At 36.0% G+C, this 16,638-nt stretch overlaps 1 protein-coding gene across 1 annotated transcript; it reads left to right on the plus strand.

The window, feature by feature from the left end:
* The first annotated feature begins 7,375 nt into the window (after nt 1-7,375).
* On the plus strand, nt 7,376-13,429 carry LOC109167052 (DNA (cytosine-5)-methyltransferase 1-like). Its single transcript, XM_019315955.1, has 12 exons — nt 7,376-7,603; nt 7,725-7,804; nt 9,000-9,102; nt 9,250-10,290; nt 10,428-10,598; nt 11,115-11,274; nt 11,395-11,660; nt 11,777-11,974; nt 12,330-12,614; nt 12,707-12,862; nt 12,965-13,186; nt 13,295-13,429. Exons 1-12 carry the CDS (start codon nt 7,376-7,378, stop codon nt 13,427-13,429), a joined length of 3,045 nt encoding a protein of 1,014 aa, XP_019171500.1.
* Nucleotides 13,430-16,638: the final 3,209 nt, after the last annotated feature.

A 16,638-nucleotide genomic window follows, 5' to 3' on the forward strand; every position in this document is an offset into this window, starting at 1 on the left:
ATTGAGTGTGTGTGTGTGTGTGTTTTTTTTTTTTTTTTTTTTTTTTTTTTTTGTATTTTATAAAAATTGAATATAATTTGTTTCTTTATATTAATGATGTTGTGCAGTACTTATAATTCAATATAATTTTCATTTATAATATTGCTTAAGTGGCACGATGTGATGCCTCTCATAGTATTTGCCACCTTCGTCATGAAGATTAAACATTTGAGAGAATTTTTATAATACATTATTGTAAAAAGTTAAATAAGAAAAAATTGAAATCTTTTAAAAGCTTTTTCTGAAGAAGTTATAGAAGCTAGTCTTTGATTTTCTTATATGCGCTTTAAGCCTTTAAATGTGATTTGAAATAATAATAATAATAATAATAATAATAATAATAATAATAATAATAATAATAATAATAATAATAATAATAATAATAATTATTATTATTATTATTATTATTATTACTACTACTACTACTATTATTATAATTATTATAATAATAATAATTATTATTATTGTTATTCTTATTATTGTTATTATTATTATTTTATTGTTATTATTATTGTTATTATTATTTTTATTACTGTTATTATTATTATTATTATTATTATTATTATTGTTGTTGTTGTTGTTGTTGTTATTGTTATTGTTATTCTTATTATTGTTATTGTTATTATTATTGTTATTGTTATTATTATTCTTTTTATTATTATTATTATTATTATTATTATTATTATTATTATTATTATTATTATTATTATTATTATTGTTATTATTATTATGACAAACACTACAATCTCGATATCTCTATCTCTATATATATTAAAGCAAAATGATGGCCAAAATTTTTTTTCTTCCAAAGTGTGAAAGCATTTATTGTATTCACATCACATGAATTAATATTTATTATATATCAATTCTTATTTTAATTAATTAATTAATTATATATATATATATATATATATATATATATATATATATATATATATATATATATATATATATATATATATATATATATATATATATATATATATATATAAACAAAATCCTAGACCTGGCAATTCGTGTATACGGGTCCGTTAACAGGTCGACACGAACACGATAAGGCTAAACACGAACATGACACGTTATGGTTAACGGGTTCAAATTTTTAATACGAACACGATTTGTTAACGGGTTGACACGATAGACACGTTTTGTTAACAGGTTTCAAGTCGTGCTGACACGATATGACACGAAACTCGTTTAAACCCGCTATTTCTATTAATATGTTTAAAAAAACTAAAATTTAAAATTAAGTTCTATAAAAAAAAAATAAACCTATAGTTCAATCCAACAAACAAACTAAAAAATATTCAATCCATAACATTCATAAAATGATAAAATAACATCCAAAAATCATAACTAAAGGAGTCCATACTAGTTTTTGGAATCAATTGAACACAATAAAAATTCAAATTTTAAATTGTTGAATAATGGTGTAGGATTTTGGCCTAATGTAGGAAATTCATCCTTAGTCATGTTCATAATATTTTTTGTAATCTCATTCATGACAATGATTCTTAGCGGGTTATAAACATGTTTGGTAAACGGGTTCGTGTTAAATAGGTTAACACGATAATATTAACGGGTTAAACGGGTTCTTAATAGGTTTACCGGGTTGACCCGTTAAGACACGAAACATAACGAGTCCTTAATGGGTCAACCTGGGACACGTTAAGGCTGAACACTAACCCGTTATTTTCGTGTTCGATTTCGTGTCGTGTTAACGAGTCGTGTCCATAATTGCCAGGTCTACAAAATCCTCCTATATCATTAAAAAAAAAAAGTAAAATGGAAATTAAGAATGGGTAATTTATTTTATGGAAACAAATAAAGTAATTAAGTATAATGGGAAAATTCAAGAATCGGTAATTTATTTATGGAAGCAAATAAAGTAATTAAGTATAATGGGAAAAATTCATTAGTACTTCTTCGGATTAAATATGGAACGAAACTGAAATAATATATTTACCAAAAATAATTAAATGTTTATGTAAATAATAATGCATAATTATGGTATCTTCATAATTACGGTCAAATGAGTACATAATTATACATATTGCATTATTTTTGTAGAATAAGAATATTACCGTCAAATGAGAACATAATTGGTAATTGGTAATATAATAAATACAATAACCATAACCTAATTTGTTATCTACATTCTTCTAGGATATAAATACATATTAGCATCCATCTCAAACTACCATTACAGTATACATAGATGTAGAGTTTGAGTGCAATTCAAATACATAGCGAACAACCTAGGTTCGCCACCGTAGTTTCGATCATGGCTCCTATTAGGGAAAAAACTCTTAGACACTGTCAATTGTAAGATAATAAATACGGAGTATCTAACAGTAGTGAGGGGGGCTTCATATGCGCAGTAAACAAAGGTCTAGCCTCTATGGTTCAGTTGACTTACCATGATTTACATCATCTCAGATGCTCTGTCGAGTCGGGGTGTGGGGGGCCCTTATGGTTGGAGCAACTAATCGCTTTAGCCAAATCATGAGCACTGAGTAGGCTGGTTCGCTGACAATCAATGTGATGAACTACACAAGAACTAAATGTGTTAATGAGGTTCATACATGCATGAGTAACTAAGCCAACACAAAAGAGATCCCCAATCTCTTGGCAGCCACACACCTCCAAAACATATTGCATGATGCAGCCATCACTATATAATAGTCTATACAAAGTTCCTTACAACAAAGGACTAATGACTCACGTTGGGCACGTTGAGTTGCAATAGCTGCTAAACACGAGACACAATCGATAGGTGCAGAGTGCATGAAACACAGTTTCCTGCTCCGATCCACAAACTGGGCATGCAAGATCCACTTCCACTTTCTTCTTAAGTAGGTTGGACGTGATGGGAAGGATTTCTTTCCAGCTATCAAGAGGAATGAGCGCCCCTTGGGAGGGGCTTTAGACCCCAAAGCTTGTTCCAAACTCCTTCCTAAAGGGGTGCATGTAGGGTGGTTGACGACACCATTTGTGAGCAGTCTATACCCATTGTGAACCGAATATTGACTTCTCAAGTCCTTATGTGGCTGCCAAGAGATTGGGCAGATTAAACAAATGATGAGGAGCTGCCATCCTGCTTACCCAAATGAGGCAGGTTAAACAAATGTAGTTGCTTAAAGCCTAGGCCACCATTTTCCTTAGGGATGCTCATAGGATCCTAAGCTAACCGATGGATACTCCTTTTATCACTACCGTTCCACCATCAGTATTTGTTCATGCAATAATATTTTCACACAACTATTTGGGGAGTAGGAAAGCGCTCATAGCTTGCGCCAAGTTCTTGAGTAAAAACCTCTTTTCCTATATGAGAAAGAAACTTTTTGTTCCATGCCCCTATCTTCTGCCTAAGCTTTTGCTCAATGTTAGAAAAAACAACCTTCCTATTAAGCCCAATAGGGGAGGGGAGGCCTAGATACTTCCCAAAGTCTGGAACTTGAGTCACATTAAGCATATTTTCCACTGTTGGGCGTTTGTCGGGTTGGCCGAGTTCAGCTCTTGCTTGATTCGAGACGTGATGTTGTGGCTTACCATGGAGGGATGTGGCTAAATAGTTAATGTCCACCTACTTATCACCAATTAGTTTTAAGTAGGATATGACAACCAGATAGTCAAAGAACTATGTGGTCAAGCGTGCTTGACTTACAACAGTCACGTGATGAGTGAACCACTGGGAAGTAAGCATAGTACAATACTGAGATCTAACAATTGGTATCAGAGCCGAGGTCACGGGTTCAAATCGATGGCGAGGCAAAAACCGAGTCCAGGTCTAGTCCCGGATGGGATATGGGTAAAGGTCTGGCCCAGTCTAGTCCTAAGAGGGGATGATGGGCGCGTAGGATAAGGATCGAGTCAGGCAAGTTGCAATTGTGCTTGGTGTTCAAAGGTTGTGGCAGGTGCTGGGAGGGAGATTGTTGGGCATCGGTCGGGTTGGCCGAGTTCAGCCCCTGCTCAAATTCGAGACGTGACACTATGGCTTACCATGGAGGAATGCGCTTATCACCAATTGGTATTAAGTACGATATGATAACCAGATAGCCAAAAAACTCTATGGTTAAGCGTGCTTGACTTTCAGCAGTCACATGATGGGTGACCCACTAGGAAGTAAGCACTCGTAGAAGTGAGAGGCCCTTTACACATATTGGGCATGTAGAAATATAACTGAGAGACCCTCTGCACAAATGATAAAATGGTACAAGGAGAGGGGGGTCCCTTTGTCTAAGCCCACATGTGGGGAGATTGTACCACTCGAACTACCATTTACTAGGATATTATACTTGGCTGTGGTGACACACAACATCACCTTATCCACCCATTCACTCACAAACCCCGTCATTGTAATCTCTCTCTCTCTCTCTCTATATATATATATATATATATATATATATATATATATATATATATATATATATATATATATATATATATATATATATATATATATATATATAAAGCCCACTCCATTTGATCATAATCCAATTTCATGGCCACCACTTTCCCAAACTGCTCCCTTCTCAATAAATGACCAACTTCTGCAGCAATCAAAATAGTATTAGTTAGTTATCAATCTATTAGGGATGAACACACTCTAGGACTCAGAAATGACATCCTCTAGCATAGGCTTCACCCTATTCGCCATCATCTTGGCCATAATCTTATACACCATATTACATAGGACAATGGGGTTGGTCAGCCATTATGTCAGGAACCTGCTTCTCAGGAATAAGAATAATATTAGTATCATTAAGATGATCAGGGAAGACCACATCACTTAAGCACTACAAACTCACAAACATTACCACCAACTACATTCCAAAAACTTTGATAAAAACCAAGGTCCATGCCATCATGGTCGGGGGACTTGTCTAGCCACATAGAGAAAAGAGCCTTCATCACTTCTTCATCAACAGTAAAAGGGAGAAGCAGTGGGTCGTTTTGAGTCCGACCAATGCAGACCTATAAAGAATCCAAAAAAAAAAAAAAAAAACCCCATTTCCTGACTCCTATCTTGTAAACAAAAAATGCTACTGTAATACTCTAGGACCACCGGTTGGATAGTATATTATCCCCCCCCACCCACACACCTTCGTCATCTCTTACTCTAACAATCAGATTCTTACTTCTCCTAGCATAGACATACTTGTGGAAGAACTTAGTATTAGAGTCAGCATTGTGGAGCCAGTGTTACTTGGTCGTTTGCTTCTAGAATGCATTTTTATGATTAAGCAATCAGAGCAACCCTCTTAGTCGGCCACCACACCTACACAACCTCTCCTGCAACTGTAAATGACTGACTCTACCTAGGATTCCTCAACTACACCCCAACAACCCTCATCCAACAGCCATGTGTTTTCAAATCGAAAGTGACCCCCACCTCGACTCTCCAACGGACAGTCATGAATATCCAAAAATAAACCTAAGTGGTCGAATGTGTAGGTACTAATATTAAACACCATTGCTTTCCTGAACACCCTCTTCGCCACCACCCTATCTAACCTCTCATCTACTCACTCCCTCGTCCCCCTCCTTCTTTCCAAAGTAAATGGATAGCCCATCGTAGGAACCTGCAGGAGCATAGAGTCAACTAGCGTTTCATTGAAACCCTGTAAAAGGTTAATTAGGTGCAGGTGCAACCCCCTCTCCCTCCCCCTCTTCTCTTCTGAGTAGCAAGGTCATTAAAATCTCCCATTACCCCCACAGTAGTTGGGATCTAAACTTGAGAGCCCGCAAAAAATCCTGCGCCTCCCTATGCCAACTCCTTTTTTAGAAAACCATTGTAGCCTGTCAGGCACTAGGGTTGAAAGCCTAAGATCGAAATGACAAGATTAATGCGATTTATGGAGTAGCTCAAGAGACTGGCCATACTATTGTGTTTCTAAAACAAGGCTAACCATCCACTCAGATCGACTGGTTCCAGATAAAAAAACCTCTTCAAAATCTAACTTCACCCATAGACGATAAACATGAGAGTGTCCTACCTTCGTGTTCATCAAGAAAATCAAGTCGTTTTTTTTTGGACACCATGTCTACCACCTGGCGAACTATACATGGATCGCTCAAATGACGATAGTTCCACTCAAGGTACTCATTGCGAAGGGCAGATTTGGAGTTCAGAACCTGCTAACAAACCAACAGATGCTTCCCCCCATCACGGTATCCCTCACCCCTTTAATATCGTTACTTAAACTCCCCTTGCCCCTTATTCTCTTTAGCTCAGCTGCCAACTCCCATCCTTCCCCCTTTTCTTTGCTCATAAAACCTACTCGAACCCTCTCCCCCCGCCGTCTATTCACCACCAGTCATCCTCCCTCCCGACGCTAACAACTATCTGCCCAAACGATCGGACAACAGGACACCTGCCATCTCGCACCCAAGTTACAAGAACCCTTATGCAAACCCGCCCTCAACCAGGCACCATACGGGTACGTCTTCGGAGAAGCCTGAGTCAACCGCGCCTTCAAAAAGAACTGATCCATCTTATGTAGATTTTAGCTCACTATTCATCAAACACTTATTCTATCACGATTCAATTAAATAAAATTTTGTCACATTAAATTTGACCCGTTCCATCTTAAATTAAAACGAGATTACAAAGTTTAAATGCATTTAATATTTCCTTCCTATAAACATTAAACCTTTCCCTTTATGGCAATGCTCAAAATTTGTTGTTTTAGGTATGCATTTATGGTTTTCAAAAAAAGGTATGCATTTATTACCTTTTTCAAGTTAGGTAAAACAATAATTAAAAAAAATCGTATAATTTTATATAACGGTCACAAAATATTAAAAAATTTAAATGTCAAATTTTCGTATTAGTTTTAATATTAAAATAACAATATGTGATATAATATAAACACATTTGGAAAAAACATTATGTATAATATTTGTTGTTATTTTAACCTATTTTGTAAAGTAAAGGCTATATCCCATATATATATTCTCTTCCAAAAAAACACCTCACTTACCAAATGATGCAGTGTTATTCTCCCATGCAGAATTCCACCAACTTTTTCCACTCTGCCACATTCTATTTTCCTTTCCTAGGTAGCAGATATAGTATGTGCATGGCAGATATAGTACATGCATGCCGATATAGTATATACATATGGGATAACGCCTGAAATAGAAATTCAATGAATACGATGATTCCAGGCGACTGTCTCGATCGGAATGAAATGTTTTACCTCATTTTATTTGATTCTTGAAGGCCATTTATGATTATAAATTCTGGCAAAGACTGGTTTTTCCATGTATAATATATAAGCTAAGGTGGGTTATATGGTGCCGGGGATACATAGCTAAACTGTTTATAACAATGGAGAATATTGAGACTAACGAATCTGTTGTAGTTAACAGGTGTGGTATATATGTTGTTCATTTTCATTTCATGGGTTACGTTATAAATAGCGAATGGATCGGAGAATGCGGGGAAGCGTTAGTAGATAACATGAGTGTTCTTGTCGGGTTAGAATGTGGGTGCTCGGGGACAAGGGAATATCTCTTTTGTGAGCAACATAGGTGTGTCGATCTGTATGTGTTGCTTGTTTTCCTTTCATGATTTATGTATGTTTATCTGGTTTTGTTTTCTTGCTAGATTCTCGTTTTAATCTGTAATGGATCGGATGTGTTGAAATGTTCTTTGATCTTTTGTTTATATCTGACAGATTCGTGATGTGATTATCATTTGTGCAAATAGAGAATTGGTTATACATGGAATTCCTGGAAGATTGAATTCATCAGAGTTGTATAAACACTTCTTTTAGTGCAAAAAGTAAAATCATTGCTTTTTTTTTTTTTTTTTTTTTTTTTGGATGAACAATAAGGGATGAACGAAAACCCCAAGGGGAAAGCACAAAGAAACCCCAAGTTTTTATTCTCCCTGGCACAAAGAAACCCCAAGTTTTTATTCGAAATAGCATGATTGAACAAGTTGTTGATGATACAACATAAAAGGGGAAATCACCATTTTCCCCCTCGTGTAGTTTCCAGTTTTCAATTGACTCAATTGTTAGTGTAGTTTTCAATTTTCAATTTCAATTAGTTAGATCCTCAAATTGTTTAAAATCTTGTTAATTAAACTCTTTGAGAATTGCCAGGCACCTTGTGAGGTGTTGTTGACTTTTTGACTTCATTAGGTTGAGAAAATCATGAGATCCAGGCCAGAGTAGAACCAGCATTTTGGTCACTTGTAAGGGTTTATTTGGGGAGGAAGTTGAGAACTTTTTTTTTATTTATTTAGTTGGGGACTCTTTTTGTCCAATCTTTAAGGGCAAACATATTTGTGATTTTAGAAAGTTTTATTAGAAAAAAAAACTAGGGGATTGTGGATTTTTTTATATAGTTTTTTCTCCTCCAAGTAACAAATTTTTGCAGGACTCACAGAGTAAGAAAAAAAAAAAAATAGGCGCACTGTTGTGCCCAGTTAGTGTGTGCCTTTTTTTTCTGTTGGTTTTGTTTTTGCATCAGGTTTTATTTTCCTCTTTTTTCTTCTTCAATTCTCTCCCTTCTCTTGCTATATGACCCCGTAAAAATTAACCTAAAAACCAAACAAATTAGGTTGCTCTAAGCATTCCTATTTTTGTAACACATGCATTAAACCTTTCCATTTGCAGCTATAATTCTAGAAGTGTGTAATATTTACTACTAAAACTTTTAGTGTGTGGAGGTAACACATCCCTCACACCCTAGGTAGAGTGTTTATGGATTTTGAGTGTTTAATTTGTACACATTTTTTATATGACTGGACAAAATACATTGAGTGAATGTACATTCCTATATCTATGAAATATACTATGTGTACTCGGATTCTCTATTCTGAATTTTTATTTCAATTCTTGAAATTTTGATGTAGATACTTATAATGAAACTAAAGACAAAAAAATGTAGTTTATCGGTGTCAAAGAGTATTATATTTATATAGTTTTTTCAATTGTTTGCAGAAAAAGACAAAGGAGACCGAGCGTTAAGGTGTCGGAAGCCGCGGCTGCATCAAGTAATGGGACTCCTGAAACGAGCAGAAGAAGAAGGAAGAAGAAGGCTAGGGTGGAAAGCAGCGAAGAAGAAGAAGATGAAGATGAAGTTGAAGAAGAAGAATATGAAGATGAAGTTGAAGAAGAAGAAGATGAAGAAGACGAAGAAGAAGAAGAAAGGGTGCCTTTAACGGCGTCGGGGAGCACGGTTGTTGAGCAGGGAGAAGACGCGAATTCCCGGCGGTCGGCGGTGACCACCACCAGGCTGGTGGGGAGGATCTGGGAAGAGTATTTCTCCAGTAGTTCTGAAACGACGGGCAAGGGAAAAAAGAAGAAGAAGCCGGCGAGATCGAAGAAAGTTGCTGAGAAATGGATGCCTTATTATCAATCTCCGAGGAAACAGGCGGGTACAAATAGCAGAAACGAGGTTTCATGGATTGCCGGAGCAACCGGGGTAACTTCTGACGACGACGGCGGCGGCAATGCGCTTTATTACGGCGGAGTCTCCATCAATGGAGTTTTGGTTTCTCCCGGCTCCGTCGTGCTGGTGAATCAGCCTCGACGCGGCCGAGACTCCTACATTTGTTTAGTGGAATACATGTTTCAATCCTCGGACGGGACAAAGGTTGTCCATGGACGGGTAATGGTCGGCGCATTCGAGACAGTCCTAGGAAACAATGCCGACAAGAGGGACCTCTGCCTAACGGAGGACTGCCTCAACTTCTATCCCTCCGACGTGACAAAATTGTTGGACGTTAAAATCCAACCGAAACCATGGTCCCATCAGCACAGAAATCGCACGGAAGAAAAAGAAGACCCAGAAACAAAATATTTCTGCAAAAACTTATACTGCTCGGATAAAGGCGGGTTTTTCAGTTTAAAAACCGAATCCATAGGCCTCGGCAATGGCCATTGCCATTCCTGCAAAACAAGAAAATCCCAGGAAGAAAAGAACACATTCTCGTATTGTGTACCCACGAATAGCTTCACATATCAAGGGATTCACTACGAAGCTCTCGACTTCCTCTACATAAATCCTTCCCATTTCGTGGAGTTTAAGAATGGCGATCAAAGTGTCAACGAAGACGACGAGGATTCAAGGCCAAAAGCATATGCAATATGCCAGTTTGTGTCAGTGGATACTACGACGTCTTCTTCATCGGCACAGCTCAACCCTGACACCATGAATATCACAGTCAGAAGGTTTTACAGACCTGAAGACTTGAATGCCATGGATGCTTACCTCTCCGACATCCATACGGTAACCTTAAACTAATCTGCACATTCTTTATTCTATGTTGTATGGATCAAGATTTTGCATGAATAAAGAATATTCAAGAACGAGGTTTATCTTGAAATATGTTGTCTAAATGCATTATTTATGTTCTGAACTTTCAGATATATTGGAGTGATAAGACAGCAACAGTGCCTGTCAGCGTGGTGAAGGGGAAATGTGAAGTTTGGACAAAGAAAGATTTTGTATTTATGGAGTTTCCTTATATGAATGAGCATACCTTCTTCTGTGAATATGTAGTAGCTGACCCAGATCATAGGCCAAAATTGCAACCGGTAACTAATCTTAACTACCTTCTTAATTGTTTTTTTGGGTGACACAGGAAATGCACCGTCACTACTGGAGTGTGTGACCTGGTAAACTCAGCTAAAGTAAAACCAATTTAGGTACAGTTGTGCATATTTAATTGACTCAAACCAGGAAGACCTTCAATTCCACTGAGAGTCAAACTTGGACTACCTTCTTTCTTGTGACAATCTTGTTTGAACTTTACTTCTACTACAAAAAGAATGACATAAACAAAAGATAAATTAGTTTAATTGGTAAATTATATAATTTTGCCTAGTAGGGCTAGCTCAAGTAGTAGATCACTTGATTTAAAGTCAGCACTTTAATAGCAGGCAGGGTGAGGTTTGACTCCCATGCATAAAATTGATTGAGAGGCTATCTATCTGGAGGCTTAGAATTAGTACGTCTTGCTTAAGCTGAGAAATCTAATTAATGTATAAAAAAGAATGACATGCATCAATGAACTGTTTTGCTTTTAATTTATGTCTTATTTTGGTGGCTAGCTTTTTGAGGGCTGCTTGCAACTCAAAGAGACAAGAAGAAAGACAGAAGAGGAAAAGGAAGATGAATCAGGCAGCAAATGTGGGGTTCCCAGAGGCCCCTTGGCTACTCTGGACATCTTTTCTGGTTGTGGTGGCTTATCAGAAGGTCTAGAAAAGTCAGGTAATTAACAATAATAATTTCCCAGTATTATTTTACATTATATATATTCACTGTATGTACTAGCTTAAATCCCAGAACAACAAATTATATATTGGTTATGGCTTTGGTAATAACTTGCAGGTGCAGCAGTCACAAAATGGGCTATAGAGTTTGATCAAAAGGCAGCTGAAGCTTTCAAGCTGAATCATCCAGATGCCTTCACACTGGTTCAAGACTGCAACGTGGTTCTCAGGGATGTGATGATGGCGAACGGGGATGCCGACGACTGTATTCCTTTCACTGAAGCTTCATCCACGTCGTCTGCATCAAAGCTGAACGATGGGGTTCTCAGCCACCTGCCTAAACCTGGAGACGTCGATTTCATCGTTGCAGGACCTCCCTGTCAGGTTAATTTATGTTGAGCATATAACCATTAATGTGCAATCCAAACTATAAGCTCATGCTTCAATTTGGTATCAGAGCCAGACTAAAGGTCATGTGTTTTCTTTGTCTCGATGTGCAGGGGTTTTCTGTCCTGAACAGGTACAAGAAGAACTCATTGAGTGATGAAAAGCGCACGATGATACTGTCGTTTTTATCCTATGTTGATTACTTCAGGCCCAAGTATGTCCTCCTTGAAAACGTCAGGAACCTCGTCAGTTTTGACAAAATGAACCCATTTCAGCTCACCCTAAAATCATTTCTTGAAATGGGCTATCAGGTATGTATATATACCATTACCATACAAACTTATAACCAAGATTATTAGCAATTGCTGGGAAACCCAGACCAAGATATATAGTCAAACTGCAGATTTATAACCCTAAAGTTCTAAGTTTCAATCTTAGCTAGTACAAGTAGACTATTCACATTCTTAGTTTAAATCTATTAGTTGTGAACCGTGCAACAAGATGCATGCTCAGATAGTTAGTTCGGTGATGACCTTCGTGATCAGTTGTGGACAGTTTAAACTGGTTTACTCAGTGCACATCCTATATATATATATATATATATATATATATATATATATATATATATTGGCTTCAACCTTTCTTGTTTCCTTTGGATGAGTACAGGTGAGATTTGGAGTCCTTGATGCCGGATTCTATGGCGTGGCGCAGTCGCGGAAGCGGGTTTTCATATGGGCGGCGGCGCCTGAAGAGACGCTCCCTGAATGGCCAGCGCCAATGCATGCATTTCCAACGCGAGAGCTGAGAATCAAGCTAGATTTAAACGCAAATTCCCATTACACTGCTGTCCAGAGCGCAAGAGATGGTGTCCCTTTGCGTGCTCTAACTGTCAGAGACACCATCGGAGATCTTCCTCCATTGACAGATGGAGATAGTATAGGAACTATGCCGGTACGTATATTCACATGATAGATGTTTTTTGAAAATTTCTTTGATCGATCCCTCTAACCCAGCACAATATGTTTCTTGGTTTGCATGTTCAGTACAAAGGCAATCCTGTTTCCTGGTTCCAGAAAAGAATCCGAGGAAATCAGAGTGTATTGAATGATCATACCACGAAGAAACTGACTGAAATAAATCTCATTCAGTGCCTTTACCTCTCCCCAGGTGAAGATTGGAGAAATCTTCCCGACAAGAAGGTAATAATATAATGTTCTATAAATCGAAACAAACACTCTTTGAAGTGGAACATATCTTTTAATTTTCTTTAATACTTGTGTTTTGCTTTCATGTTTTTCCAGATTAATCTATCAAGTAATGGGAAGCTTGAAGACTTGAAACCAAACTGGCTGGTTAATTCGCGGGGTAAAGGTTACCAGTCAAAAGGCGTTCTAGGAAGGTTACATTGGAATAAAAATTTCCCGACAGCCATCACCAACCCTCAGCCAAGAGGTAAGGTTGGGAGATGGTTTCATCCCGTAGAGCATAGGATGATTTCTGTCCGAGAATATGCTCGATCTCAGGTATATGCATGTTTCATCTTATGACATGACAAGATTTGGAATCATTCGTGTGCATTGTGTGTGTGCAATATAATGTAGAGTTTATAACATGTAAATGTTTGTATGCAGGGATTTCCTGATTCGTATCAATTTGTAGGAACTTTAAGGAACAAGTATCAACAAGTTGGTAACGCTGTACCGCCACCCCTAGCATATGCACTAGGGAGAAAGCTCAAAGTGGCAATGGAAGGCAATAATTCATAGTATATATATATATATATATATATATATATATATATATATATATATATATATATATATATATATATATATATATATATATAGCTATGACAACTTGTAAGTTACTAAGTTACCTTGTATAAGTGCATCCTCAATAGCAAATTTTTGACAATTTTTGAAATAGTGAAAATATTGTGAGATGGTTTTTAACAAATGTAGGAAGTAGTTTTTTTTGTTGATTTTTTCTCTTGCAAAAACTATGTTTTTAAATAATAAAAAAAATTTCAGTGAGATACGCAAGTGTGTCTGGCCTGCTGGCCACTCAAACAGACGTGTTTATTCCACGCGTCCAGCCGCTTGGGCGATTAAGAGTGGCGGTCACTCTCAATTGGGGGCCTCCTTTATTCCTTTTTTTTTTTTAATTAAAAAAATATACAAAGACCACCTTCTTGTTTTTATTTTTTAAAATTTTTAATTTAATTTTCTTAACATACTCCTACGTATTAATTTTCAAAAATTTTACACTACAAGTTTATTTATTTAATATTTTAATGTAATATTATTATTAAATTTATAATTATTAATTAAATTAAATTTTCTTAATTATCAATAATAATATTATTAAATTTATAGTTATCAATAATATTGTTATCAAATTTATAATTATAATTACAATAAAGATTTTTGGAATGATAATAGATAAAGAAATAATTAAAATATAGTGGAGTAAAATAGTGAGTCCACACAAAACTTAAAAAAACACTAAAATTAATGGGAATTTTTTTTTTTTGATTGGATGAAGAGGTAGATGCATATATATATATATATATATATATATATATATATATATATATATAATGTAAAGATTAATTTGTAATAAAATAATGGTTATAGATAAATTTATGTAGATTTTAACTCACTATTCATCCAACACTTATTCACTCACACTTTAATTAAATAAACTTTTGTCAAGTTAAATTGACCAGTTACATCTTTTTTAAACCAACTCAAAACTTCATTAATGAATCAACAAAGCAAAAATACAAATTGGTGGAATAATGGATCAGGAACCGGAGCCAATTGGTGAATCAGTTGCCCGTACTAACACATGAGCCACTTGATTCGCTGATTTCTGGACATGGTAAACAACAACGTTCCCAATTTCTTAGAAACTTTAAATGCATTTAATATTTCCTTCCTATAAACATTTAAAGGATTTCCTTTGTGGCAGGGCTCAAAATTTAATTTGTTGTTTAGATATGCATTTGTTGACCTTTTCAAGGCTTCCATTGGCACTTAGCTTCAAACTTTCTTCCTGGCCAATGCAAATGCTAGAGGTGGCGGTACATTTACATGATATGCACACATAGTGCACGCATGGATGATTCCAATTCAAACCTCATCATATCATGTGAAGATCGATAACAAATGTTTGTATATTCTCAGATATAAATCATCCTAAGCTATGTTATACAAGGTAACTTAGTAAGTAATTTAGTAAGGTAACTTAGTTCTGAAACGACCGGCAATGAAAAAAAAAAAGACTACGCGGGCGAGATCGAAGAAAGTTGCTGAGAAATGGATGCCGTATTATCAATCTCCGAGGAAACAGGTGAGTACAAGTAGCAGAAAATTGTTGGACGTTAAAATCCAACCTAAACCATGATCCCATCAGCACAGAAATCGCACGGAAGAAAAAGAAGACCCAGAAACAAAATATTTCTGCAAAAACGTATATTGCTCGGATAAAAGCGGGTTTTTCAGTTTAAAAACCGAATCCATAGGCCTCGGCAACGGCCATTGCCATTCCTGCAAAGCAAGAAAATCCCAGAAAGAAAAGAACACATTCTCGTACTGTGTATCCACGAATAGCTTCACATATCAAAGGATTCACTACGAAGCTCTCGACTTTCTCTACATAAATCCTTCCCATTTCGTGGAGTTTCATAATGGCGATCAAAGTGTCAGCCAAGACGACGAGGATTCGAGGCCAAAAGCATATGTAATATGCCAGTTTGTGTCAGTGGATACTACGTCTTCTTCATGGGCACAGCTCAACCCTGACACCATGAATAGGATGATTTATGTCTGAGAATATATTCGATCTTAAGTATAGGCACATTTTTTATATATCTTGATCGACATGATGCGGTTTGAATTGGAATCATCCATTTGTGCACTATGTGTGCACTATTTGTGCATCGTAGTGTTTATATCAAATAAATGTTTGTGTGCAGGAATTTTCGGATCGGTATAAATTTATAGGAATTCTAAAGAACAAGTACTAACAAGTTGGCAAAAATTTGGTGTAAGAAATTAAATTTGGTGTAATGAGTTGGAGATGAAAAAAAAATGTGTAAAAATATGCTTAGAATATAATATTCCTTATGGTGTAAAATTTGGTGCAAAATTTAGTATTTCGGATTAGAAATGGTCTTTAAGTATGTATTTATTGACCTTTTCAAGTTAGGCAAAAAAAAATTCTTGATAATGTAAACGTATAATTTTATATAACGGTCACAATATGTGATATAATATAAACACATTTGGAAAAAACATTATGTATAATATATTGTTGTTATTTTAACCTATTTTGTAAAGGCTATATCCCATATATATTCTCTTCCCAAAAACACCTCACTTACCAAATGATGCAGTGTTATTCTCCCATGCAGAATTCCACCAACTTTTTCCACTCTGCCACATTCTATTTTCCTTTAATTTCCTACGTAGCAGATATAGTATGTGCATGGCAGATATAGTACGTGCATGCCGATATAGTATATACATATGGGATAACGCCGGAAATAGAAATTCACTGAATACGATGATTCCAGGCGACTTTCTTGATCGGAATGAAATGTTTTACCTCATTTTATTTGATTCTTTGAAGGCCATTTATGCTTATAAATTCTGGGAAAGACTGGTTTTTCCATGTATAATATATAAGCTAAGGTGGGTTATATGGTGCCGGAGATACATAGCTAAACTGTCTATAACAATGGAAAATATTGAGACTAACGAACCTGTTGTAGTTAACAGGTGTGGTGTATATGTTGTTCATTTTCATTTCATGGGTTACGTTATATATAGAGAATGGATCGGAGAATGCAGAAGCGTTAGTAGATTCAATTTGTGTGCAGTGTGTGTGCATTGTAGAGTTTATAACATGTAAATGTTTGAAAACGGAGATTTTTGGATTGGTATAAATTTAATTTGTAAGGTTTTCAAAG

This window comes from Ipomoea nil, unplaced genomic scaffold (assembly GCF_001879475.1).
Source record: "Ipomoea nil cultivar Tokyo-kokei standard unplaced genomic scaffold, Asagao_1.1 scaffold3147, whole genome shotgun sequence".
NCBI classification, from domain to species: domain Eukaryota; kingdom Viridiplantae; phylum Streptophyta; class Magnoliopsida; order Solanales; family Convolvulaceae; genus Ipomoea; species Ipomoea nil.